The sequence below is a fragment of the Camelus dromedarius genome, chromosome 28, assembly GCF_036321535.1.
Source record: "Camelus dromedarius isolate mCamDro1 chromosome 28, mCamDro1.pat, whole genome shotgun sequence".
In the NCBI taxonomy this organism is placed as follows: domain Eukaryota; kingdom Metazoa; phylum Chordata; class Mammalia; order Artiodactyla; family Camelidae; genus Camelus; species Camelus dromedarius.
Window position 1 is genome coordinate 8,836,312 of NC_087463.1, and position 27,211 is coordinate 8,863,522.

Consider the following 27,211-nt stretch of genomic DNA (forward strand, 5'->3'; position numbering starts at 1 on the left):
ACTCTGATGCTGTGAACTTTGAGTTTCATTCATCAGAGATTAAAGCTTCATTCCTAGCAGCATTTGAATAAGATGCATCTTGTTTAAGGATATTTGAGATGAACTTACACTGCATTTCGTTGCCAGACAATTGTGGGGGAAATCTACTTTTACAAAAAGAGCAAAATACTCAACTACTGAAAATACCCGAAACAGAGAGCTGAAGCAAAACCTTTGTGAGGCTGAAGTCACACTCCATTCTTCCTGTGGCCCTCGGCACAAAACTCAGCAGAGTGGGACCTCAGCAAACTTAAATCTCTCTAACATAACATCTACCTCTTATTTGAGCTTTACCCTGCAAAAGCTACCACCTCTTCACATTCCTCACATTTGAGGAGGGTGGTGCGGCTTTAACACAGCACCGTTTCCTGTGTGGGGTGGGCGGGGCGGTATCCTCGTCCCATTTTACAGACAGGAGACCTGAGGCACAGGGAATGGAGCTAACGGCTCAGGGGCCAGAGGCCCAGACCACCAGGACTTTTCCTCCAGCTCTGCAGGTGGCTGCTGCACTGGGCTGCGCACAGAGCAAGAGGGTGGGCTTGCTAAAGCGAGATGGGGTGTGAGACCCGAGGGATCGAGGGGTTGGAGCTCGTACCATTGGCAAACCAGGCCCGGGGCTGGGAGGAAAGCAGCTCCCAAGAGCCCTGCATGCTGAACCCTGGGGGCAGCCCCCAAACTGACCACAGCGTCAGCACCCCCTGGGTGCCTGTCAGAACTGGGACGCAGCTCCAGGTGGTGGCTGAGAGGAGGCAGGGGCTGTATGGGGGGGAGGGAGGGATGGGGCTGTGCAGGAGGTGGGAGTGAGGTGCATGGGGGCCCCGACCTGTCACCAGATTCCGCACGAGCAGGGCCTCGTCCTCCTTGTGGTACTCCAGCATGCCCTGGAAGTCCTTCTCCTTCCGCTGCACGGTGACCTGCCTGTTGAGCTCGTGGCGCTTCTTCTCACTCTGGGCCAATGCCTGGGCAGCTGAGCAGGAATGACAGACGCAGCATGAACTGAAACCTGCAGGCTCAGGCCCTGGGGCCAGGTCATCTCAGGTGGGTGGGGTTTGCGCCTGGTCTGGGGACCCAGGGATCGGGGGTTCTCTGGGCTCCCACACTCTTTACACGGTCTGTCCCTGCAGCCTGGGCCATACTCCAAGTGTGACAAGAGGAGCTTAGCGGCAGGCACTAGGGTCCACTCCAGACTGGAGCTGGGGAAACACCCAAATGGTAACAGGCAAGTTTGGACCAGAGGAAACTCGGGAAGGATATGAGGTAAGGACAGATGGCTGTACAGCCATACTCCTGGGCAGCTGCTTTTCCCCACCCAGCTGTAAGGAAGGGAAGGGGGGTGTGGGGGAAGAGGGAAGGGAGAAGAGGTTAGGAGAGAGGGAGGAAGGGGATGGGGTTGGGGGGGAAGGAGGGAGGCAAGGGATAGGGAGAGGGGAGAAGAAAAAGCCTGAGTGACCAGGAGAATGAGAACTCTAGGAACAGAAAAGAGGATCCCAAAGAGGAGAGGGGCATGTGGGATATGGAGAGCATGGCCCAAGGCTGAACAGGACACAGCTCTGCCCTCCCAGAGCCTTGTCTAGGGCAGCAGGGGGACACAAGCAGGTGATTAAACAAATACACGATAACTGTGATGGGAACTGTGACTGGTAGGCGTGTGGTGTTAGGACAGTGAATGAAGGAACTTGAGCCCTGCGGACACAGCTTCTGAGCTGAGGTGGAAGGGTTGGGGGCATCACGGTCGTGAGGGGACCAAGAGAGGGTTCCCGGCGATGTGCAAAGAGGGGTGGGGAGTGACATTATCAGCTCTGCAGCAGGGAGTCGGAGGAAGAGATCATTCTAGCTGTTCCTGGGAGAGTGATTTAAATCTCTGCCTGACTTCTCTGGGCCAGATTCCAATTGGGAAGTTTAATCCCAGAACTGACCTCTCTCCTTCCTGACTCCCACAGGATGGAGCGAGGCCCTGTGGTTTGGGGCTTTGTGTTACAGAGCATCCTCTCATTCAGGAAAGTTTTGTCTTCTAGTTTTAAGCCCTTTGAGGGCAAGACCACAGGGCCACCGTCTTGGCTGCCCCTGCAGAGCTCAGTCAGCACCCAGACACCCACTGAGTTCAGGTGACCGTAGTCCAGATTCCAGCAGACGGAGACTGTTCGGGCTCCTGGGGTCTGTGTGACTCTGTCACGTGACTGCACTGGGCAGGGGCGGCAGGAGGTCGGGGAAGGGTCGGGGGTGGGGGGCAGGGGGTCCCCTCCCAGGGGCGAGGCTGAGCACACCTGCGCCTCACACACACCAACTCACCACCTACCTTCTAGGTCCTGGACTTTCTTCATGTAAATCTTCAGTTGTTTTTTCAGCTTCCTCTCATTCTTTTCCAGCTTTTCAACTAGTTCTTTAAGGTCCTAAAAGCACAAGGAAGCAGTGTGAGAACAGATCTAATCCTGTCCTGGAGGGCAGGAGCTAGAATCCGGGCAGCCATCGAGGCGGCCGGCCCCCCACAGCTCGCTGCTCCCCAGTCTGGACCCACAAAGCGGGAGATGGGTCAGAGCCCTCTCCCGGTCAGGACGGCAGACTTCTCCCGGCTCGGGCTGCCTGGTGCTCTGCCAAACACACAGCTCTCAAGGCCAAGGCTCCTCGGTTGCCATGACAACCCCCAGGAGACTCAGCCTGGGCATCCCCAGGTGGATGGGCGGTGCCCTGGGAAGGAAGGGCAGGTGAAGGCACGAGAGTGCAGCGGGGAGGTGTCAGCTGGAAGAGCCCGCAGGCCAGGGAGGCTCCCCGAGGCCCAGAAGTAAAACCGGCCCTGGCTGGGGCCCCTAGTGGCTACCTGATCCCTAGCAACCATCGCCACTGGGACCTGGAACAGTACTAATGTCATGCTGTTCCAGCTGGGCAGTGGGCCTCTGTGGCTGGGGAAGCAGGGCGCTCCATCACCGTTACAGACTCTGTGACCAGGGGTGATACAGAAGACAGAAGCAACATGCCACTGTGGGACCTCAGAAGACATCTGGGTGGCAATTTTTAAGCTTGGCCTACGGATGAAAGTTTGTTCCCACTGCAAACTGCAAACCTAGTTATTAACATCATCAAGGACTTCATTTATCTTAATAAAAAAAGAAAATAAATTTAAGTTCTCAAATTGAGAGGTATCTAAAAATTCAGCTCAAATGACAGGAGGTGCAGCAGAGTCAAACCCAGACCAGAGACCGACCGTCATACCTGCAGCTGGAGTCAGTGAGTGGAAAAGACCCAGGCACCTCGAGAAACCTTAGCCGGGATTCTTCTGGGTTCATCAGGTCTCCTGTGAAGCCTCAGCTCTACCCACCCTCAGCTCATCCTCAGGCATCTTTCCCGAGCTGTGCCACAGTGTGTGGATGTCCCTGTGGCTCCCTGAGCCGCCTCCCGGCCCCAGCGGCTTCACTGCATGCCACCCACCTCTACCTGTGCTCACGTGGCCCTCTCCACATCCAACTGCACGGAATCCTCAACTGGGGTTCTTACTCTTGCAAGTGAAGAAATGATGCTCAGAGGCGACTGATTTGGACAACCCAGTGAACACAGAACCTGGTGCTGCTCCAGACCAGAGTCAGGACCGCACTGCTGCAACAGCCATCCGGGCGCCACACTCCTCTGTGCGACGGCTGTGCAGGAACCTTCTGGACAGGCTTGGGGTACTTTCTTCTGCTCCCCACGGGGACACTCAGCTCCAGGAGGCCACCAGCCCCCTGTGTCATCTCATCCTCCACGGTCACTCCTGTCCTCGCTCCCTTTTTCCATCCTCCTCTCTGCCCATCTGCATGGCTGACCTCCCTTTCATGCCTCCTGCCTCAGCTCAAGCCTCCCCTGCAATTCTTTTCTGTAACACTTGTTCATCCCATGTAGAAGTGTGGTTTTAGAAACACCGTCTTTTTTTTTTTTTACATGTCTTGTTTCTCCTGTTAACTCTCTGAGGACAGAGACTGTCTTCCATTTCTCTGGCATCTGCCAGGGCTTCTTTGGTGACTGTCCGCAAGAACAGGTCACCAACAGTTCCTCCCACTACCCTTCCCAACAAGAGGAAGAGCCTGGCCAGCCACATCTGTCTTGATCAGCAGAGTGTGGCAGAGGCGACGCTGGGCCAGTTCCAGGACTACATCTTGGAGGTCAGCTGCCACGTAAAGCAGCTCAGGGTGATCCAATTAAAGGTGAGCACACGTGTGCAGAGAGAGGACCATGCAGAGGGGAGCCAAGGCCGCAGCCACAGGACTGGGCGGGCGTGCATCCTGTAGCCTCAGCCAATACCAGCGGAGCAGAGAGAAGCCGCCCCTGCTGAGCGCTGCCAGGAGGCCTGACCGGCATGACGGGGTGGTTCTTCTAAGCTGCTGAGTTTGGGGGAGGTTGGCTGTACATTGACAGACAAATGAAATAGCTCCACAAACCTTTGCTGACAGAGGTTTCTGGGTTCTCTGTTCCTGCCACAGGGCCAAAGACATGAACCTTGTCCAGCTGGCGGAAGACCATACCTGGTCCCCTTCTCTTCCAGAAAGTGACCTCCCAGAGCTGGGCTCCGCAGGGCACACCACTCACCAGGTTCTCATTGGTCAGCCGGGAGATCTCCTGCTGGACGCCGAACTCCACCTGGGCCTCCGGGGAGAGCAGGAGCGTCTGGCAGAAGGTCTGCTGCTGCCTGTCCATCTCCTCCCTCAGGGCCTCCACCTGGGCCTTGAGCCCCTCCACCTCCTCCTCATGCTCCCGGCTCTGCGCCTGCAGCTGGGCCTCCAGCAACCTGCACCGGGGGAGGGGGGCGGGTGACCGTGGGGCTCGAGTCAGTGTCCCCAAGTAGGGGCCACAGACAGACACACGACAGGGGAGCAGCCGAGCAAGGACACAGCAGCAGCAGCAGCAGCAGCAACTGCACGAAGCCACCGGGACGGACATGGAGGGGAGCAGATCTACAGGGCTGGGTGGATGAGAGGGCTAGCCTGTCCATTCTGAGGACAGGAAATCAAGGCCAAAGCCGGCACCCCCAGCCTCGGGCCTTTCCTGACCACCTTCCCTCCCTGGCTCTTTGTTCTTAAGCGCTGCCTGTTCATTTGGGATTCAGAGATGATCTCCAAAATACACCAGCAGAAAGAAATTTCTTACAGCATCTTTTCAATAAAAGCAGCCATATCTGGCCCAAAGCTCACAAGAATCTGCTAAGACAAAGCTCTGCAGACTGAACCCACTGTGTCATTTGCATATTTTCCCTACAGTAGATTCCCTGCAAGTGTCAGAGAGGCAAAATATTAACCCCTTTCTTTTTATCTTACCACTGTTACCCCCACTTCCTCTCTGGCCTTCTGTATACAATTTCCCCATTCAGAACAGAAACTAAGACCAATTACAAATTACCTGGGGGGAGGTTTAAGATCAACTGGTGGCATGACAAGAAGCGGAGAAGGCTGGGGAGGAGTTTTGGAAGCCCCTCTGGGAGACACGGAGGCAAGGAATTAAGGAAGGTTTGTAAGCAGCCTCTGCTGCAGGAAGTTAACTAGTGATATAACCATGGTGCTGTCTTCTTGGACTCAACTACTTGGGCAAACTTTCATCTGATGTCCCCTCACTTGGTCACCCCAGCCTCTGCCTGGGGTGACCCAGAGCTCAGCAAAGGTAGGAACCCGGAGGCGCCCAGGAGCCAGCTGTTCCGGCCTTTGGAGGGGGAGGCGCGGTGGCGCCATGTCTTGGCAGGTCTGCTAGTTCTGCTGTCCCTGTGGGAGGTGACATCACCCCAAGAGAGGAGGGAGAAAGAGAGAGGGGACTGTCTACACTGTCAAGTCCCAGATGGAAGTGACCCATAGCAGCTCTGGGTGCAGCGCTTGGCTCCCGGGGGCTTCCCAGCCAAGTTACACAAGACAGTGAAGAAATGAAGGAGGCCTCATTGCTGCACCCACAAACCACAGGCAGCGTTACCAAAGCAAAGCAATAATGCGAGGATTGTGGGAGACGATTGGTAATCAGATCATCATTTTTAGAAGACACAGGATATTAGGTAACACCCAGTCTTGGCTGCAACGCACTAAAAGTAATCACGAGTAAGTCATAAATGGAGAGAGAGACTAGGAGCCTGTGGAACTCTGCCCGAAGGATTAGTTCCTGGTTTGTGCTATTTACTGCTCACATCTTGTCCTCCGTGTAGACTGGAGGTGGGTGACAGCCCAGGGTTCTGGGCAAGGTCCGAGAATCCCTGCCCAAGCTCAGACTAGCCACCTCACTCTGCAGGGAGAAAACTCAAACAGGGAGAGGTGTGAGGCCACCGCCAGTGGCAGAGATGGTTCTGGAAGCCAAGTCTCCTGATGTACAGGGCTATGCCTTCTTTATTTTATTAATGCACTCATTTGCTTATGTATTAAGCCACATCCAATCCCTCCCTCCCCACCTCCCCCAAAAAACTTCTAGATGGTACCGGAGTCTGATCTTACTGAAAAACAGCCACTAAAACACAAGCAGCAGCTAATGTATACTCCGCGCTTACTACACGGCAGGCGTGTGCAAAGTGGCCCGCCTGTGTTAATCTCCTTCACAGTGACCCGAGGAGGCAGGTCCGACCCTGATTCACATTCTACCAGTGACAGAATGGAGCCAAGGTCACGCTGTTCACAGGCTGTGGGGCACATCTGAACCCAGAGCCAAAAGACACGCTGCCCTGAGAACCAGTGGACCTAAACTTTCTTTGGCCAAGAGAGGCTTGTGCTGCTGTAATGAGACCTCCGCTCTGTCATCAGCGGGCAGCACTCAGGAGAGGGTGCGTGAGGCGCTGGGCTCCCGGGCGGCTGGCACGGTACTCATGCCGCCTCGCCGAGCCTGTTTCCTCTTCTGGGAAACAAGCCTGAAGACCGCCGCCCCATCTGTGGTTGGGGCTTTCTAAAGCTCAAAGCTATGCCACAGCTCTGAGAAGCCACACGCTGCCAATAAACACGCAACGTGACCATCAGGTTGTGTTAATTCTCTGCACGTCTAATCTCTCTGCTAAACTGCTCACCCGGGGCTGAAGGCCAAAGGGCTATGGATTCAGGCTCTGGTATCAAATGGAACTAGGTTCACATTCTGGACCTTCCTCTCAAGCTCCAGGGTCTTCGCCCCTTGAGCGTGTGGGGAGGGTCACATGTGACAATGCTGCAGCCCACTCGGCACCGGGCTGGGCAGCTGCTGTGCGCTCCAGGCTGTCACTGGGACAAGGGTGCAGCACACGTGCTGGAGGCAGGCAGTGAGGAGGCCTGTGCTTGGACCGTGGCCAGCAGCACAAATGCAGCCGGTGCTCTTGGCTGGTCCTGCAGTTAGGACGGGGTGAGTACGTAGCATGGGAGCAGCACAGACACAGCAACCCCCAGAATTACGTTCGCCTTGTTCCAGAGAGCTGTATGCCTGCTGCTGTATTAACCCCCCGGTCTGCTCCTTCCCTGCAGAGCCGGTGAGCCAACCAGGTGGCTTCTAAGGTTCCACTGAGCCATCAAGTGCTATCACCTGGCCCTCAACAAGCAGCCTCCGCCGACCTGACCCACACAGCCTGGACACAGAGTGACAGACGGCGATGCAAGGGACTACCCACAGCACCCCCGAGACTGTGCCCCTGCACCCACTCTGGCCGGAAAACAATTACGGACAGACACGAGCAGGCAGGACGAAGCAGACACAGGAAGAAAGGCACGCGTTTGACCTGGCAACTTGCTTTAGGCCTTGGTAGGCCAGGCCGAGCTCTCCATCTTCATTCAAGTATCCCCAATCCTCAGTCTTGCTAGAAATAAAGGACAGAAAAACAGGGCATCCAGTGTGGAGGGGAGAGACAGGGCAGCAGAGAGGTGGGAAAGTAAGGTGATTGCAGCCGAGGTTTAGAAAGGCAGAAGGGAAGTCTCCAGAACACCCAGCTCCCCTCTGTCCCCTCCCTTCACCAGCATCTGGGCACCAACAAACATCACCTCCCCCAGGTCTCCCAGCATCCAGTCACTGTCCTGTGAGGCCCTGTGCTCTCCCGCGGGGCTCACTGACCCCTACCAGGCCAGAAAGAAGCATTAACACGCGCTCAGTCTCCATCCTTCCCTCAACTAGGGCAATCCAGAAAAGAAAGGGAGAATCAGAGAGATGCAGACAGGGCAGGGAGGGGAGGTACCAGCTGTACAGAGCAGGCAGGGCGCAGGCGCGGGATCTCTGGGGACATCTGGCTCAGTGAGGACGAAAGCAGGAGACTATGCATTTTGCCCGCTTTTTAATGCATGTCTCCTTCCTGTCACTTCCTTAGGGTGTTAAAGTATTAACTCATCTCAACTGCAGAGTCTTGCACAAAGAAACAGCTAATAACTTTGGCCAGCACGACAAGAACTGAACTTTCTCCCCTCGACCTTGGGACTTGGGTGCATTACTCCTATTTACTCAGCCGGGAAAGCAGGAGGCCAGAGGCCCTCCACTGGCAAGCTCTGTGTCCTCTCCACTGGCCCCATGTATGCCTGATGCCAGCCACGTGGCTCCTGGAGATGAGGTGCACGTCACATGCTCCCCAGCCACGTACCAGCCCTGGGCACACACTCGAGGCCCTTGAAGACCAGCAGGATTGGGTGGTGGGTGGCAGGCAGAGCCCTGCTGTCCCCGCCAGGATTCGGCCCCTCCGTCCCTGCTCCCAGGGGGCCTCTGCTCTTGCTGGTTGGGTCCCAGCTTTCCTGGCAGGAATCACGAAGCAGGAGCTGCATCCACCCTGCTTGCTCTCAGGACCAGCAACCCTCTCCTTTCCAGGGGGGAAACACTCCTCCCCAGGAGCATTTTTAGTGACAGTCAGCCAGTGGGTGCCCCTGTGAGGTTGTGTGTGAGGCTGGGCTGTAGCTACCCATTGCAGCCCCCCAAGCTTGGCCTCATGGAGAAGGGCCCCAGCCCTTGTGGGGCTCACATGGGCTGCTTCTTGGGCACAGCCGGTTGCACCCACAGCATGTCTGACCATCAAGTGTCGGGTCTGAAGAGGGTACAAGGGCAAGACAGCAGTGAGGACGCTTATGGGGCTACTCCACGGCCTCTGCTCCCTGGTAGCCCTCTACTGTCACGCTGCTGTCCCTCCAGTCGGGTTGAAAGGGGATACCTCCAACCAGTTTATCCTGGGACCTCTCCTAGTCAGGGCGCCAGCCCCTCTAACGTCTGTAGCCCTCACCCAGGCCTGGCCTCCCCAGGTACCGCCTTTGCTTGTAGACTTTGCCGCCCCCTCCCCTGCCCCTGCCCCTGCCATGCTTAGCACTCGGCTGGCCCATGTGTTCTATGCATCCTTAAAACTCCAACAGGCCTGGCTGTGTTGAGGGGGAGCTGATAGCTTAGTGCTTTCCCCTTCTCAAGTATTAATGAGGTGGGCAGCCCCATAAAAAGACTGGCAGGACCCCCAGGCAGGGCCACTATTTCTGCCAGCACCATCTGGTTCCCTGGCCCAGAGGCTCTATCTCATTTTTTGCCTCTGAAACAGCTTACTTACCTGTAAAGTTCTATTGGGTCCCTGAGCTCACTCCTGATTGGTTATTTCCTTCATTCCTGATTGGTCCATTTCCCTAACTTCTGATTGGTCCATTTGTAGTACTTCATTTGCATGGAGCTCACTCCTGATTGGTTCTCTCCCTCCTGATTGGTCCACTTCTACAAAGCTTGTTCCTAATTAGTCAATTTTTGTTATACCTTATTTGCGTATGATGTTGCAAACTGTAAACTGGCAGCCTATAAAAGCCTGTGTAAACCTACAGACGGGGTCTAGAGCTTGGAGTGTTAACTCCTCTGGGCCCGCTGGTGTAATAAATCTGAGTTCTCCAACTCTCTGAGTGCTGCTTGGTCTCTCGCCTGGATCCAGGCTGCTGTCACAACTGAGCTGTTAACACCCAGCTGTAACACGTTTTTCTGCAACATTAACATGTACATGTAACTCATGCTTTTTAGCGGCTACTGAGCTAGCTAGCAACACTGACCCAGACGGCGGTTCACTGGGACCAAATCCAGGCACGGCTGTGGTCATTTGTGGGTGGGGCCCAGAGGTGGGCGCATCCTTGCTGAAGGGGCTTGGGGGATCCTTTCCTCCAGCTAGCTCGCTTCCACCCATGGAGAGACACCAAGGTGATTTCCCACCTGACACTGACACCCGGGCTAGACCCCAGGTGGTCTCCTGGCCTTCGTCTCAAGCCGGTTCCTGACTCACATTGGCTGGCCCCACAGACCCTGAGGACGGGCTGCTGGGCCTCTGAGGGTCCCTGTGTTCCCACAGCTCCCATGAAGGCAGATCCCCTCTCCAGGAGGTTGCATGTGTGTTGCTGAGCTATACAGGAAGGACATTAGCATTAATCCCAGCTCAGAGGGAGATACTCACAGAATCCTTAATCCTGTAACATGCCAGGCATTATGCACAAAGATAAAAGTAGAGAACTGTGTAGCCCAGTCGCCACACAGTACTCACAAAATCAGGCACATGAGTAAATTAAAAACCAGCCATCCAGCTCCAGACCCATCTTTTGTTCCAGATGAATGAGTCCCTCCCTCTCCTCTGACACCACTGAGGGCAGAGGCTGGGGAGGGAGTGCCACCTGGTGGTCTGAGAAGGAAAATCCCAAACAAGCTCACAGGAATTTACTTTTTAAAATATAAGTCCTTGATGTCACTTAGTATCAACACATATGTGTTGACATATGTCCTGTGTATGTCCCACTGTGCTGAACCTTGTTTCCAAAGAGACCACAGGCACACACATGAATAAGCAGCGAGTAGAGCCTCCGACTGCAGGAGGCAGCAAGACAGAGCCCTGTGGGAACCGGCTGGGGAGCCAGGCCGCCCTGAAGGCAGCTCCCCTCTGCTAACAAGCTCCCGGCCAGGGCCTGTCCTACACACCCCAGGCCTGTTTCTTACATGTAAAGTGAAAGTGTACCCTGAATTATCTGAGGTTCCCTCCAGGTCTATAGTTACATAGCCCAAACTGTGAAAGTCACGCCCCAGGAAAGGCCTGGGATAATATTACTCTCCCTCTGCAGACACTGTGAAAACTAGGACCCAGCCACCATCCCTCCACCCAGCGTAAGGACCTGCCGCCCTGTGGACAGAAGCAGGCAAGGTTCCTGCCGGCTCGGAGGTGGTCCGCTTCCCACTTCTACAAAGACCACTCTGTGCTCCGAGGATGTTCTCATTTCTGTGCTTCACACTCAGACTTCCTACCCAACTGCCCAGGAGATTCTGGGATCTCAGAGAAATGGGAGGCGGAAACCCCAACACCATGAATGAGAGGGGAATGTTGAAACCACAGACCTGGCCACTTGGGGGGAACTCTCCATGGATAAATGTGGTTGTGCCACGGAATCCAGCAGACAGAAATTGTGCTGATGGCTCAGGACCAAGAGATTTGGGGAAACATAAGGGAATGATCACCCCCGAGGAGAAAGCTGAGAGCTGCGAGCCAGGGGCAGCTCAGGCGCACTTGTGAGCGGAGCTGAGCAGCGGAATCAGCGCCTCCCCTCCTCCGCCAGGCCCAGCAGGACACCCTGCAGCAGCCGGGGTTCAAGGCCAAATGAAGCATCAACTCCAAGCCCACCCTAAGGCGGCTGCACATACTCCTTCCTGGTTAGACAAGGTCTCCACTCTCCCGCGCAGGCCTTTTAGGGGATGAGTGCTAACCCCAGGTCCACCTGCCCAAGCCCAGGTGGCAACAGCAAAGCTGCTCTCTGTGCCGAGGACCTCTTGTTGTTGCCCAGCACCTGCTGGGCGGTCAGGGCCTGCAAGGTTTCCGAGGACCCAAGGAAAGGTCCAAGAATGCACCCTACTCCTTGCTTTGGAGTTCCACAGGCTTGGCAAGGCCTGGGTAGAAGCGGCCAGTGGCCAAAGGAACTTGTTTCTGGAGCCAGACCTGAGCCTTGGTCACTCCCGCCCACCTCACTATGTGACCTGAGTGCAAGCCAGAGGCGAGGCCAGCCCCAGGGCAGCAGGAACTGCTGTCTCCCTGCCCACTTGCCCGTCTCTCCCGGGAAGACCCTGATGGACAGCTCTGAGAAGAAGGCCTCTCTGAACACCCAGCCTGTCTGCGGCCGCTTGTTTCTGGGGCACAGACCAGCCCTCTCTTTACTTTAGTTCTGCCATTTATAAGATGGTAATAATGATGCTGGTTTCTCTTGCTTCCCAGGGTGTGAAATGAAGGAGCTTTCGGAAGCCAAGTGCCGTACACATCCCTGTGGCTATTCTCAGAGCAGGCCCTCCACACCGGCTTCTCTCCAGATTCGAAAACAAAGGGAGACAGAGTTGCAAAGATCAAAAAAGAACTATAAACAATGAAAGTTAGCAACTGAAAAAGCTCTAACCTTGGGGACCAGTAGAGGGACGGGCTGTGATCGGGTGGGAGTGGGTGGATCTGCTGGGATTCATGGAATTGGAAGAGAGACAAACCCACCAATGTCATTGCCAGGTGCGGCAGGCGCTGGGGAACCAACCAGGTCCTCCCTCTTGCCCTCCCCGAGGCAGCGGCTCCTTTCTGTGCTTAACTCGGTTTCTCAGCCTATTAGTTCCCTATTATACCCTGGACTTGCAGGGAACCGAATTATTTTAAGATATAAGAAAAGCTATTTTTATTTTATCATTGTCATCATTGCTGCAAAGGAAGGCAAACCCAGGGCATTAAGCATCCCCTGGGAAAAACCTATACTTGGGACTGGATCCCTGACAACCATTTGGATGAATAAAAAGGGAGCTGATAACAGTGACGGCTCATGAAGATCAGAAAGATATGCACACTCGCTTGTCAGGACCAAGCTGGCCTGATTCCTTCTTTCTTTTTTTTAAAAAAATTTTAAATATCACCTGTGCTCTTTTCCCTTATTCATCTCATTTCTTATCTTCACCCAAGATAATTTAAAATGACTAAGTCTTGACTTTAGTTTTGGCATTCAGAGATTCAGCTTCATTTCCTTTTCTCTCAGAAATAAATTGAGTTTCCTCCTGGGGGCCTGTTAAAATACCTTCACCTTCTGATCTCCTACGCGGTGCGCTGGAGGCAGCCCCACCTGGGAGTCTGGCCTTTCGGATTCTATCGTGACTCAGACTCAGGCCAGTTGTGAGCCTGAGAGCTCAGTTTCCTCACCTCCAGAAAGGGAGGCTAGATTAGGAGACCTGGGGATCAAAGCCTCAGGAAGTGCTCACATCACTGTGACACGCCTGCAGACAGGCGCATGCTGCCCTGTCAGTAGCGCCACCTACTGACAACTTCTGGATGCACGTACTGTTATCAGCAGTTTTGAACAAATGCTTAATGACTGATCGGTGTTCAATTAGCTGAGGTAAGAGAGAAACGGGGCCAGAGAAAAGGCCACATTGCCCACGGGGCATAAGGAGGTAAAGGTAGTGACAGTGGCTATAACAGCACTGACGCTTACTGCTCTGAGGGCTTTGCACAGACTAACCTCATCTTGGTCACCACCTGCGGCACACTGCTCTGACTGTCCCCAGTTCACAGATGAGGAAACTGAGACACTGAGTGGCTGTGAAGCAGTGACACACTCAAGGCTCTGCTGCACTACCCCGGGTCCCTATTCCATCCTGCATCCCAGGGGCCCTGCTGCCCGCATCAGACAGTCACTCTCTTTTGCCTTAAACCTGGGCAGCTCATCCTGGAGGGGGAACCAGAGGTGGTCTGTTCACTGAAATCCAGGGAAGTCTCATTTCAGCCAAGAAGAGATGGAATTCTCCCATCCAGCCTCTGCAGTGCCTAACTCTTAAGTGATCACGCGTGGGGCCACGCCGGTGTACGCCCACTGGCCGAGCTGGGCGAAGATGGCAGTGAGGTGACAGCTAGAGCAGGCCCTGCCTATGACTCAGTGGGCTCGCTGTGCGCCTCCTTCTGTTCCACTGAGAAGTCACTCCCAGCCAGTCTTTCCCTTTCCTCCTGTCCAACCTCCCAGAGCACCTTCCCCAGTGCTTTTCAGAGGACCTGGGTTCTGGACACTCCAGCTGTGTTATGGAGTCCTGCTGAAGCTAACAGTAGCTTCCAAGCGCGTGAGACTCACTGAGGCTGCTCCTCATTTATCTCTAGACCAAGTTTCACCCTGACGCTGAGTGCAGGTCTGGGCCTGAGGAGCAGCCTCGTGTACCAGGCTGGGCAGGGCCCCTCCCCGTCGCCTCCTCCAGGCTCAGTTACTGGGGGGTGGGACTTACTGGTTCGTCTGGCAGACCCCGTGGTAGGCCTCGATAGCGTCTTCCTGATCCACGTGCTTTTCACTGTTAGGCCAACTGGTTCTGGCATTGATGCTTGGTTCCTAGAAGGTCCCAGAATGAAAACTAAATATCTCTGGTTAATACAAACAATTGCCATAAAGTGACTATACAAAGAGGTATTAAAACAAGCCTCTGGGAAAAGATGAAGGCCCAGGAAGACCTCAGGGAACAGCAGTTTGACCCAGGCAGAAATGTGATTTTAAAGATCCCAGTGCAAGAGTCAATACACAAAAGGTCTGGTTGTGGAGGCGCGGAGTGCGGAGTGGTGGGGAAGGAGGCGAGGACAGTGTCCCTGAAGGAGAAAGCACCCAAATCCAGAAGATGTGCTAAAGTCTGTCTCAGTTTTGACTCCACACTCAGTGCTGCTGACCTGCCCCAGCCCCGTCACACCCCAGGGCCCATGCCCAGCGTGGCCCAGGTGGCCTCCGGCCCCTGCCTCGCGCTCCACAGTCTGTGCAGGAGGTGCAAACACCGGAACAAAGGCCTAGCTGGACCTGCTGCCCTGGGAGGGCCACAAGGGAGGAGAGACTTTCTCTACTTTGGAAACAAAGGAAGTAGCAAGGGGCAGGGTGTGAGCTGGAAAACCAGGCCAAGGGGGCTGCTCAGGCCGTGGCCCTGGCTTCCTCTAACTCTGTGCCTTGTTCTTTTCAAACACATTCTTACTGAGTAACTTCACAAGATTCTAGAAACTTCCAGCAAAGTCTCCCATGAAAAGTCACGCTGAGAGGACAGTGAGTCACTTGCTCTGCTGTTAGAACAGACTCCAGAGCAGAAGACTTCGCCCTTTTAGGTTTAACACCCCCTCCAGTAAAGGCATGAGAGAAAACACCTCCCCCGCCAGGGCCGCCCCCAACAGGCCCGTCTGGTTACCGGGCTCCTGCCGGCCAGGCGGCGCTGGTCGGAGCTCACGATCTGGGTCCGCAGGATGAGCACCTCCTCCTTGCGCACCTCCAGCTCCTCGTGGGCCAGCCTGAGCTGGTTCAGCAGGAGGCTGTAGCCGTCGGGGGCACCGTGGGCGGCGGTGTGCTCGGAGGCTTGGTCAGCCACGGCTTTCCTCAGCTCGTTCAGCTCGTTCTTCAGCTTCTTGTTCTCCGACTCCAGCTCCTGCCTCTGGAAGGCAGCCCGGAGACACCCTCCATCACCGCCTGGATCGCCCAGGTGGCCTCCTCCTCCCCCTTCCTTAACCTCCTGCTGACCTCCTGGGAAGCTAAGAGCAACCTTCCCGCTTTAACGAAGGGACCCACAGCAGAGCTTCTGATGATGTCAGCAAGCAGCCAAAGCTGGGGTCTGGATTTGAATCCACAACCCCAAGCTAACGGGGTCAAGGATCTGACACAATGCCTCTAAGGTCTCGTTCCCCTAAGTGATTCGATGGTGTTTGTATTTCTAAGCGTGATTTGGCTATAAAACCCTTCCTTGTGGAAGCACCGGGTTAATAATGTTAAACATGTTAACACAGGACTTCCTAGAACTCCAATATGTTAGTGTACTTTTTGACTTTCCAAGAGAGACTAAGGAATGCTGGATATCCTAAACTCATCTGTCTAGAGAGACCCCTCTTTCTTCTAAGGAGCATCACACGGCCTAATGTTTTGGAGAATGTACCAAGACCATCATTTTGGTCATGCAGAAAGTCACCAGCTGGCAATGCTACCAGAGAAAAAAAATTGCCTGTATACAGAGTCAAAAATACCCGTGAAACTCAATTTGCAATGTATTTAAAATTCTCTAGGTAAAATGTTCCGCTCTGTGTTTGAGATGAAGTCAGATAATTTACAGTCTGATAATTATACATAAACTGCTGATAGAACTCTGGAATATACAGGATTCAAAATTTCCCACAGAAAAGCAAGAACATGGATAAGTGGGCACTGGCTGCACTTTCTTTACAGAGCCAGTGCTTCGCTGATGGACTGGGACGCGGGTGCCGAGCTGAGGGGGCAGCGGGATCCCGGGAGGGCAGGTTAAAGCAGATTGCTGGACGCCCCTGCCCTGAGCTTCTGATTCAGCTGGAGCCCAAGAATCCATATTTCAAGCACGTTCCCAGTGACGCTGCTGGTCCCAGGACCACTCCTGGAGAACCACTGGGGCTGGGCCATTTTACCAGCTTTAAAATGATGGGTGGGATTGATGATGCCCCAACAGCTTAATGAGGTCACATGTTGCTTTCCTACCTCTGGGGCTAAGCCTCCCTCAGGAAGGCAGCTGAAGAATGGCACACAGAGGGCCCTGTAACAGGCATTTATCACAGCAAGAGACTCCCCCTGCCCCGTGGAAGGGGTTAAATCTTTTAAATATCATATGAGGAAAATAAGTCTAATCAATATTTCAAAAAGGAAAACCCTACAAAGCACCGTCTTCTTATACCACAAGTGTGGCCCTAGTTGTTCAAAAAGCTACAGGAATGGTTTAGGGCTGTTTTCCTGAGCAGTATGACTGTTACCGGAGTTGTTTGTGGTCCTGTAAGTGGGACCAGACTGACCGACCCTGGCAGACTGGATACACGCCCAATTCCCAAGTCTCCAGGAAAGAGGATGGGGGAGTGGAGATGCTCTATCTAATGCCGCCTTTCTGTACACGGTGCACTGGGAGAGCCCTCTCCGTGCATCTCTCCATGCTAGTCTGGGTTGTCCTCAAAGTGAATTCACTCCACTGGCCACATTTTATTTTAACTGAAACTGTATCAGGTAGTAAGACACATATGACATAACAAATATTTGGCCACTCGCCCTGGTTCCTGGCAGAGCTTTTAAAACTCTTGAAACTTCCCAGCATCAGGGGTGAAAGGAACGTCTTTTGTTATATTTGGTGTTAGTCCCTGGTTCCTGGCACAGAGCTCCAAAGGGTGACAGGGGTTAGAGCTGTCTTGTGTTATTCATAATAAGCCCCTTTCAACCCCAGCAGAGCTGATGCCAAGATGACTCTAGGAGGTTGGGGGCCGGCTGCCAGAGGAACCAAGCTATGGAGCCTTCAGCCCCAACCATCGACCTCAGAAAGGGAGGAGGAGGGCTGGAGGCTGAATTAAACGCCAAAGGCCAAGGATTTAATCAACCATTCCTGTACTGGGGCAGTTTTGGGTGGGTGAAGGTAGAGGTGTGGGGAGAGGGCTGGAAGCTCCAAGGCTGCTCCCACACACCTTGTCCCTCTTCCATTTGGCCTTTCCTGGGCTGTATCCTTCAGAGTAAAGCAGTAACCGTAAGTCAAATGCTTTCCTGAGTTCTGTGAGCCGGTCTAACAAATGGTCAAACATGATGGGAACCCATAATTGTAGCAAACTTCTGGGGACTCACTAACGTGACTGGCATGTGAAGGGGGGCAATTTTGGGGAGCCCCTAACCAGCAGGGTCTGTGTTAGCTCTGGGCAGTTTGTGGCAGAACTGAATTACATTGCAGGACACCTAGTTGGTGTCCAGAGAACTGGAGAACTGCTTGGTGTGGAACTCAAATTTTGTGTCGGGGTGTCGTACAGAGAGGGAACAGGGTCCTCCTAGCATATATTATAGTTCCTACAGCATGTGGTATAGTCCCTACACTACAGGTCCTGGGGTAAATACAGATTTTCTTTCATTTCAGAGATGAAGAAACTCAGTGCGGGAAGAGGACTGCGTGCCTGCGGCTCCCTCGTTGGCAGCCGGGAGCTTGGGACGGATCTGCCGCTGCCCAGCTTGCGTCACCAATCCTCCAAGGGAGACAGTTCAAGGAAGCTCGCCTTCCAGGAATCTTACCTTCAGACTGTTGTAGGCCAGATCTACATCCTGGTCCAAATCTAGGTTATTCTTTGGTTGTTCCACCTGCACAGATAAAGAGGCAGAGCTGACCACGGACTTCAGGGCAGCTGTTCCGCAGGAGGGTTTCCAGCTACGGTCAAGACATGCTTGCTTTGCCCTTGCACGGGTACCCAGCACTCCCAGCCCCCGCATGCCCACTTCCTTCCTGCCTCCGAAACGCAGCTCACTCCCGGGGCCACCACGAAGCTCTCCATAAATAACTCCCTCCTCACCCCTACGTAACTTGATTCATAGGATCTTTACAAGCACCTACGAGGTGAATACGCATAACACTGTCCCGTACAAAGACACACTCAAGTCCTCGCTCCTGCTACCTGTGACTGTAATCTAATTTGGAAACAGGGTCTTTGCAGATGTAAGAAGGGGAGAAGACACCCACACAGGGAAGAACACCACGCTAACTGAAGATGGAGGCAGAGGCTGGAGTTCGGCAGCTGCAAGTCAGAACGCCAACGGTTTCCAGGAGCCCTAGATGCTCAGAGAGAGGCATGGAGCAGATCATCCCTAAAAGCCTCCGAGAGAGCACGACGGCCCTTTTGACACCTTAATTTCTGACCTCTGCTCTCCAGAACTACGAGAGAATAAATCCAGGTTGTTTTTAGCCATCTAGTTTGCGGTCCTTTGTTTTGGCAGCCCTTGGAAACTAGCATGGCTAGATTTGTGTGCCTGTTAAGAAGGTTAATATATGTTAATCATGTACTTATTAGGAAGTTAATGAGCTCCTCCTAGGTTTCTGGGATGCGTGTGTACATGTTATACTCTATTTTCCCAACTAAGTCCTCTGAGCACCTTGTGGAGAAGCCTGCTGCCTCCACGTCACTCTCCCACGGGGAGTCCGACAGCGGGCCCGCTACGGTGCACCACGCACGCCGGCTGACGCCGCACCTGCAGAGCTGGTGGGGGTGGACGGCGACATGAGCCCATCAGGACTCAGCTGAGCCAGGGACTCCTGCAACTGTCTGGCAGCTATTGGACTTGACATGTCCAATGAGAAGGGGTAGAAACATCTTCATAAATGGTTAACTGCTTGGGGTGATTTCAAGTAGTGGGTGGTAGTCCCTGATAAGATGAGTTTTTAGAGCTAAAACCTGGCAGTGCTTAATTAGCTTATCCACAGCGCTGGTGACCTGAAGTCCAAGGTAAGGCCACCACCAGCTGTGGGTGGGTCAGGTGCGCCCCAGGCTTGGAGACTGGGGATGGCTCTGAGCCCCTCCTGCAGGCCCTTCCAGGCCAAGGACCACTGCACTGTTTCCAGCCCGCAGCCCGGGAAAACAGCTCTCCAGGGTACCAGTCTCTGCCCCATCTCCCGCCACCCCTGGTGGTAGGAGAGGTGACTGCTTGGGGTCAGCTCGTAGCCTGCTGCCCCGCGGAGAGGCCTGCCCTTGTGTTCTACGTGGCACAGGTTTGCCACATGACCATAGATTACTGTTGACCACATTAGGTTCTTGGAAAATGGACATCATCTATTCAGATCTGAGGAGCTGTATTAAGGTGGACTGGCAATTATGTTTCTAAGTGGACAGCGCACTGGAATCCCCCAGGTAACCACGGTGACTTTGTGAGGCCCAGGGACGGGGAGTTGGATGGATAGGAAGTCAGATACATGGACAGCCTGGCTGGCCGTCCCTGGGCCCCATCCTCATGTCAGGCTCAGTCACTCCCCCACTCATAGACTCCCTACAGACTTCCCAGTCATCCCCCATTCAGGGCCTGGCCCCGTCTATAAGTGAGATCTTGGCCATGTCGCTCCAGAAGAAAGAATTCCTCTTGGGACCAAGGGCAGGTCCAAGCACAGGAGCCCTGAAAGCTGGGCGTCAGGGTTTCTGCAGTGGGAGCCCACACTCTCCTCCGCCCCACTTCCGCCCTTCTTACTGTGCTCTGGAAGAAACAGAGTCATTCTTCTCAGAGATCCTCAATCCTCGTTACAGGGCTGCGCACCAGGCCTGCAGTTCTACCCCGTGCTCAGTGATTATTTTTTGATGGGAGAACTGTCATGTTTTAAAATTTGGTATCAAGACAAGCAGAAGTCCTAAAGCCAAGATTCGAAAATGGTTTGGCATTTCCGTGGTGGGTCTGCCCGGAGAGCCCGTCTTCAGGGGCAGCGGGGCGGCTGGGAACTTGGACGCCACGCGCCATCTGATGTCTGTGCAGCTTTCCATCTCCTTGATTTGTGCTTGCCTGTCAGGGCAGCTTCTCCTCTAATTGAACGAGTCATTTATAAACCTAATCCTTTCGCTCTCCATTCTGAATCTAACCCACCTGAGAGATTTAAATCCATCAGCAAGATTTACTCCCCCACCACCGCTACTTACTGCTCAGGCAAAAACCCAAGAATTTACCAGTAATACAGATCAGCATCTGTATCCTATCTGATGGGAAAGGGAAGTCGGGTGTTAACCAAAGGAGACAGGAGTAGGGGATGGAGCTGGGGAGGGTGGCTGAGGGTGCAGAGAGGACATCGACCCTCACAGTGGGCGATGCAGGCCTGAGAACAGACCAAAGGCCTTTTACAAACGCACTGTGAGGTCAGCGAATGATGTGCTCCGTGTCAGAAGTGGCCTCGTATCCCATCAGAAGTGGTCCTGACAAGAAATGGCTCTCATCTCTGCATCGCTGCTGACTGCGGTGGGCTCTCTGCCCCTGCAGCACTGCTCTGTCTGTGCTCAGCCTTGCATTTATTTCAGTACTACTGATGTTATTTTTCGTCTTTCACCTGCGTCATGTCTGGTCTTCCTGAACTAGGCCACACATTCCTCGAACGTGTAGTCTAGTCAACCTGGGGCTTCCCCTTACGCTTGTATCCCTCTGATTTAATCAGCACTTTGAAGCCCTCTACGAGCTTGGCACCAGCACAGTGCTGGGTGTAGCACAGGTGCCCAATGGGTCCCTGAGATGGAGTGATACGTCTGGGGACACTAAGGTTTCAAACAGTATCTTTTCAAGACCCAAGATACTGATGACAATGTGGACTGCGGTGAGGGTGCAGTCCTGGGAAAGAGGGGTGAGTGACTGCAAACTTGGTCTGCCCTGACCCCACAGGGTTAAACTCAATTCCACACCAGCTTCCAGGTATGAAAGGGCATCAGTTTTTCTCTAGATTAGACTTCTGCCCAGACAGATGACCCTTGAATAACACAGGTTTGAACTGTATGGGTTACAGTATGTTCTCTGCCACCCAGCACCAGCAGGACCCCACGTGGCCGCGCCCAGCCCTGTGAGCGCTGGCAGGAGTGAGCTGGGTCATTCTGACGCCAGCACCTCCGGGCACCGTTCTGCGGGCCCGCGGCCCCTTCACGCACCGGGACTTTCTTGCCGTCCTGCTGTTCTCTCTTCTCCAGCTGCACCTGTAGCTTCTTTCTCTCCTGCTCAAGCTCCCTCACCCTCTTCTGTAGCTTCAGGAAGACTGTCATGTCCATGGCCGCCTTCTCCAGGCCGATCTCCTGCCAAGGAAGACAAGGGGCAGAAGAGGAGGTCTGAATAGCACAGATGCCTTAGCGAGCAGGCAGCAGCCTCACTATCGGTCTGTCAGCTGTCCTGTCCTCCGTCTCCCTCCTGAACATCAATCCATGCGTCAGATACAAAGCCAAGGCCAACCAACCATCATTGCCAATGTGATAGTTAGTGCTCTAGGCTCATCATGTCTAGATAGCATGGGAGGCTCCGCCATTTGTATTCCACCTGTGTGAGCCACTCAGAATGACCGGTCATGTATCCCAAGGACAAATGGATAAAGAAGCAGCCATTTTACTTGGAAGTTTGAAGAGCTCACTTCTGGAAAACGGTCTCACACTAGAAAAACTGTAAAACTTCCTGATGAGGGATCGATGTGGTTACTAACCACTGTAAATGTCAAACACCAGTTGACTGCACCTCGAAACAGAACCAACACTTGTCCTGCCATGGAACCCATTTACCCAACAGATCCTAAGGCACAGTTTCCCAGTAGTCCTCTTCCTTCAAATTCATGCCCGGTTTCTCCTCCAGGGTCTGTACGTGCAGGTGTGCATGTACAAACACGTGGCTCTGCACAAGCATATCCATGTGGATTCTCAAAGTACATGTGCGCACATATATGAAAACATAATTTGGTTCAGCCAGCACCTAACGAGTGCTCCATGCTGAGCCAGCATGGTGCTCGCTGCTCTGGCCACTCCCAAGAAGCAGCCTCAGCTTCCTCAAAGAATATAAATCCACGGATGGAAGTGCTTATGTCTGCACATAAACACCTGGGTGGTGCATCTGGAGTTCAGGCTGACCAAAGCCGCCGGAACCCAGATTTAGGAGACTGCAAAGCAAAACCAAAGGCCTGAAGCCAGCATTTATTAAATTGTATACTAAGTGCATGGCGGTGGGCAACAAACCACAACTAACTGTCCAGCAGGCAGACCTTTCCCCAGAGGACCTCCTTTTCTATCCTTCCACCATTTATTCCATCGCTCGCCGACTCTCAGCATCCTTCACTTCCCTTTACAGCACTTAGCAGTACCTACTTTTTCCATCAACTGACCAGTGTCTAACTCTCCATCAGGCAAGCTCCGTGAGGGCAGGGACCTTCTCTGGCTCGGTCACTGCTGCTCCTCCAGCACCTGCCAGCAGTGCCTGGCACAAGGACATGCTCAGAGCACGTTTGTTTTTATAACCGTCTCTTTTCCACATCTGTCTTCACGTGCTTCATTAGGGCTTATGATTTTCTGCTTTTCAAATGCCAGAGGAAAAATCGTGTGTCTGCAAACCCTTGATAAAATTATAGACTATAAAGACCACTGTGGGCTTCATTACTCAGTGACTCCAAGAGGCTATTACTGACAAAGATACAGTCATTCAGCAAATATCTGTTGTTTCAAATATTGGTTGCTGGCCTCTGAGTTTTATCCAGCTTCTAAGGCAAGGGGCACATTTTCTTGTGTATCTGTTGATAATACTGTGTGCACTGTGATACCAAAGGGGGATGGTAAGTTACCCCTCTTTTAACGACTTAGCTGTTTTACCTCTTTGCAGTAGGTCCTCAGTTTTGCAAGAGGAATCAGGGATCTTACTTTATGGAGAGTGGGTGGGATGAACGATAATGTATCACCTTGCTCAGTAACTACTGACTCCAGAGAACCATCTATAAGCCCACTGCAGTCCGAGTGCCCTGCTGTCAGGAATGAGCCTCCGGCGCTGCGGTCACCAGAAACATGTCAGCGGGGTCGGGGCTCCGCACAGGCCACAAGCCCTCCCTCTGAAGCACAGACAGCAGCCACGAGCCTGCCTCACTCACCTCTACCTGTTGGAGGGCATCCTCTGTGTCTCCGACCTCAGATGTGGAGATGGAGGGGTAATTAGAGTCAGATTCTAAGCTACTTTGGTTTGACGGGTTCCGCCTGTGGCCTGGGGTTTGCTGTTCAGGGAGAAAAATGTGAAAACTCATAATGAACTGATGTTAGTAAGAACTATTACTTTTCAAATAACAGCAGGCACTAGAGTTGGACTTTTGTCTTATTTGTCAATGAGAACAGGTGTCACCATTTCTTGGAATGAAGGCTAAATACAGCTGTTCCCACAAAAAGTTTCACCTACAGTTCTTACAAGTCATCTATCCAGCTAGGCAACAAAATGACGCTTGGAAGAGAACACAACTCCACAGTGGGACTGAGTTCCTTCATGTCCCTTAATGAAATGCAAATCCCTAACACTGGGTCCAGTTTCTCTGGCAAGTCCTTGGGAAATGACTCTTAACTCCCGATTGCCCTGAAGTGCAGAGACGGTCTCGTCATTGGCCTCCGACTTGCACACCTGCCCCTGACGGCCCCTGCTTCAACCTGCACCCCACCGATCCTGTTTTTGAAAATAATAAGCATATCAGAAATAGAGGTTACCATTTATACATTTCATTTAAAAATAACTTTTTCTCCGCCTTGCATCTCATTTGGCTTTGAGAGTAAAAACTGATCTCGGTAGGAAAATTTTAGATTTCTATCTATGTTCCTATTCAGCTTCCCTTCCTGGTTTCTATGCAATTAACTTATTCAATCTTGTTTGACTATGCATTTCTGGAGGGTATAGTTACATGGGGTAAAAAGGAATGACACATCTTGAAATATGGAAAGGTTCCTGTGTACGTGCGTCGCGTGGACGATGAGGAGACACGACAAGACCCCTGTGGCCCGCCCGCAGCACGCACTCCCCGCAGCGCCACTGCTTCCACACAGGGACTTCCCAGAGCGGGAAACAAGACACAGGACTAGTACACGCGGGTGGAATTTTCCTTCAGGTCCCAACTGAGCTCTTCATAAGACCCCAGCGCTGGAAAAGGAGTGTCCTTGGGAATGACTCACCGCCCAGCCACTTGCGTGTGTGACAACTACCCGCGGGAAGGGCCAGGACAGATGTGGGGAAGGGACCCTGTTCACACAGAGTCACTGAGCATCGCAGAGCCAGGAGCAGTGCAGGGGCCACAGCTGCTCAGGAACAAGGGCTGCAAAGCCGGATTGGGGGCGGGGTGGCAGAGCCGCCCTCCTTGCCTTTACGATGGTCATCTCGTCCCGAAGGTTGTCGTATCTCTGCTCCAGCCGGGAATACTCCTTCACCAGATTCTGGTACCGGGAGCGCTCCTCTTCCAGCTCCTTCTTCATCAGGAGGTTTTCCTGGACAGAGTTCTGGGCAGACTCGTCTGGAAAGCAAGCACACGGAGCTGCAGTCTTGCTTCACAATGGATGCCCCTCACAGGTGCTTACTGGTGCCTTCTGACGAGCCTCTTGCTAAAAGGCTGCCTGGGATGTGCTCACAATGCGGACACTCCCTCCCCGCTGCAGAGCCAAGGGAGGTCCAGACTTGCAGTCCAGCCTTCAGGGCGGGAGGGGGCCCAGCTGCTCCTAGGGGTGGGGGGAAGCCAGCAGCACACACGACAACTCCCTGGGTTAATGTGCCAGACTCTCCTACGACAACTGTCACAGCACTGCTGGCAGCATTTGTGGAAGAACCCAGGGTCTGTTCCAGAGTTTCTTCCCTACTCCTGGTCTCTCAGGTGCTCGGAGTGCAGACAGATTAAAGGAGATTCAAGGAGAAGATCAGGCCATGGGTCAGGTGAGGGGAAGGAGGGAAGGCAAAAAGCTAACATGGATGGGCTTTTCCCCACCCAAACTTATTCTTCCTGTCAGAGCCTAGCCCTTTGTAAAGGGAAATTAAAAACAGTTAAGTTTCCAACGAGATAGTGCTGGGTGGGTCTGAGCACTCAGGGGGTTCAATTCTCCTGTGGTAAGAGGGGGAACTGGGAATTGGGGTTGTCTGCTTAAGGCCTCACTGAGTCAGGGGAGAACCAGGGTCTGGATTCTCTGCTCCTCTTTGGTCAAGCAGCACATGGGGGTGACGATGGCCCCCAGTCGTGGGTGCTTGAGCTGGGTGACCTGGGGTCTGACCCATGACGCTCTCTTGAGCAGACATTAACAGGTGACTCATTGGGTAGAAGAAACCATGACAGGTACTAAGGATGCTAAAGATCAACTGAAAAAGAACAATGAGGACAGTTCCTAAGTACTCACTATGTGTCAAGCACCATCCTAAGCACGTCATGTTCTGAAGTCTGTACCTTTATGTCCATTTTGCAGAGGAAGAAACTGAGGTCTACCGTCATTAAGGGACTTGCTCAAGGCCACGCAGTAGCACTGTCTAGTCATTCTTTGAGTGCAAGGTCTCCCTGACTCCAAATCTCATGCATTATCTGTCCATTATGTGTGTGTCTCGCTGCATTCAGCTGTTGAAATCCAATGTCAGCAGCAGGGTCTTAAAGAGCACCCTTTTTTCCAGCTCTCTTCTATTACAATCCTTTCCCCACCACAGCATCCCACCTAACTGCATGCTTGGTAGAACTCTTTGGGGAAGATCAGTGTGGAAAAGAAATTAAAATCCACAATGAAAAATCAAGCACTTCGGTACCGACCTTTAGACCGGCACAGGATTTGCTTGTTAAGCTGTTCTTTCTCGTCTTTCAGGAGGGCGTTTTCTTGCTCCAGGTCTGTGACTCGCTGAAAGAGAGCAACAGGGGAAAACATTTCCCGGTGAAGCTGGGCAGAGGGGAGGCTCCTTTTGTGGGGTGTGAACTTCAGCTGGTTATGTGGGAATGCTCTTTTTACTTAAGAAAATTGAATCAGCCAAAGCTGCTTTCATTTGGAGATAAAGATGGTACCTGGAAAGAAAAATCTCATTAAAACAAGACAGATGAGTTCACAACTGTGTATGGTTCTCCAATGCCCACAAAAACCTCATGAAAAGTCTACACCAAGCTCGTCTGCTGTGTTCAGGAACTTACAACAGTAACTGGCTCTCCTGCATTTGGTTGCGGGTCACAGTAAAGTATGAGCTTTCATATCTGAGTCGCAGGAAAGCCCGAAGCTAACGATGAAGAATTATCTCTGTTCTCTGTCACCCCCTTGCCCAAGCCTGACTCACTGGACCAGCACAGCCCAGATGCTGGGAAAGAGAAGACTTGCTGTGGACTTTCAACTACAGTGTGTGAGTTATATTCAATAAGGCTGCTACTTTACCAAAATCATTCCACGAATAAACCAATCTAGCGCGCACAGGACCCTGTGCTAGGTGTGGCGACAGAAGATGAGTGTGAGACAGGCTCCCGGTTCTCAGTCTGAGTGACGAGCATCCCCACAGACTCTGCTGAATGACCCCACTCCCTCTGGTTCCTGCCAGTGTGGGTACGTGTTATGATGTACTCAGGAGAGGACTCTTCCCAACCTGTGCAGAAAGAGCCTCAGAATGCCATCCTCAGTACAGTAGCACAACACATGATGCTAGCCTGTGCACAATAGCTGAGACTACCTGGTGACCTACCAGGACTGCGACACGGAATCCAAGAGGAGACAATCACGCCGATCCCAGAGGACCCACCTGCACTCCTATCAGAGAGACACCTCTCAAACTCTGCTGGACCCCTTTGGCAGTAAAAGCAGGAAAGGAGGCCTCAGGGATGCTGGCTAAAGGGCAGAAGCCGTGGTGAGGTTTGGATTTCAACTGGTCATGTTTAAATGCCATCATCCCTCCCTCCTGGCTTTAAAGTTAAGCTTAAGGCACCAAGAAGTGAGTTAGGAGAACTGCTCCCCTCACCCTCAGCATCTGGTAAGAAGGATCAGGGGAGAATTTCAACAAGGCTGGAACCCAGGAGCAAGGTCCGTGCTCCTCCCCTTGGGAACTCA

At 53.1% G+C, this 27,211-nt stretch overlaps 1 protein-coding gene across 3 annotated transcripts in view; it reads right to left on the reverse strand.

Annotated features, from left to right (window-relative positions):
* Positions 1-27,211, reverse strand: part of MYO5B (myosin VB) — a 293,346-nt gene that overhangs the window by 12,864 nt on the left and 253,271 nt on the right. For 2 of the 3 annotated variants that reach the window (XM_031441933.2, XM_064480330.1), the window contains exons 23-32: positions 25,945-26,029; positions 24,530-24,678; positions 23,287-23,406; positions 21,326-21,466; positions 17,964-18,029; positions 15,109-15,348; positions 14,179-14,279; positions 4,594-4,792; positions 2,336-2,429; positions 863-1,006 (exon numbers count right to left, since the gene is read on the reverse strand). In XM_031441933.2, the coding sequence (XP_031297793.2) occupies positions 863-1,006; positions 2,336-2,429; positions 4,594-4,792; positions 14,179-14,279; positions 15,109-15,348; positions 17,964-18,029; positions 21,326-21,466; positions 23,287-23,406; positions 24,530-24,678; positions 25,945-26,029 (1,339 nt within the window). Of the gene's footprint in view, positions 1-862; positions 1,007-2,335; positions 2,430-4,593; positions 4,793-7,702; positions 7,781-14,178; positions 14,280-15,108; positions 15,349-17,963; positions 18,030-21,325; positions 21,467-23,286; positions 23,407-24,529; positions 24,679-25,944; positions 26,030-27,211 lie in introns of all 3 variants that reach the window. The other variant, XM_064480331.1, reaches the window with a different exon arrangement.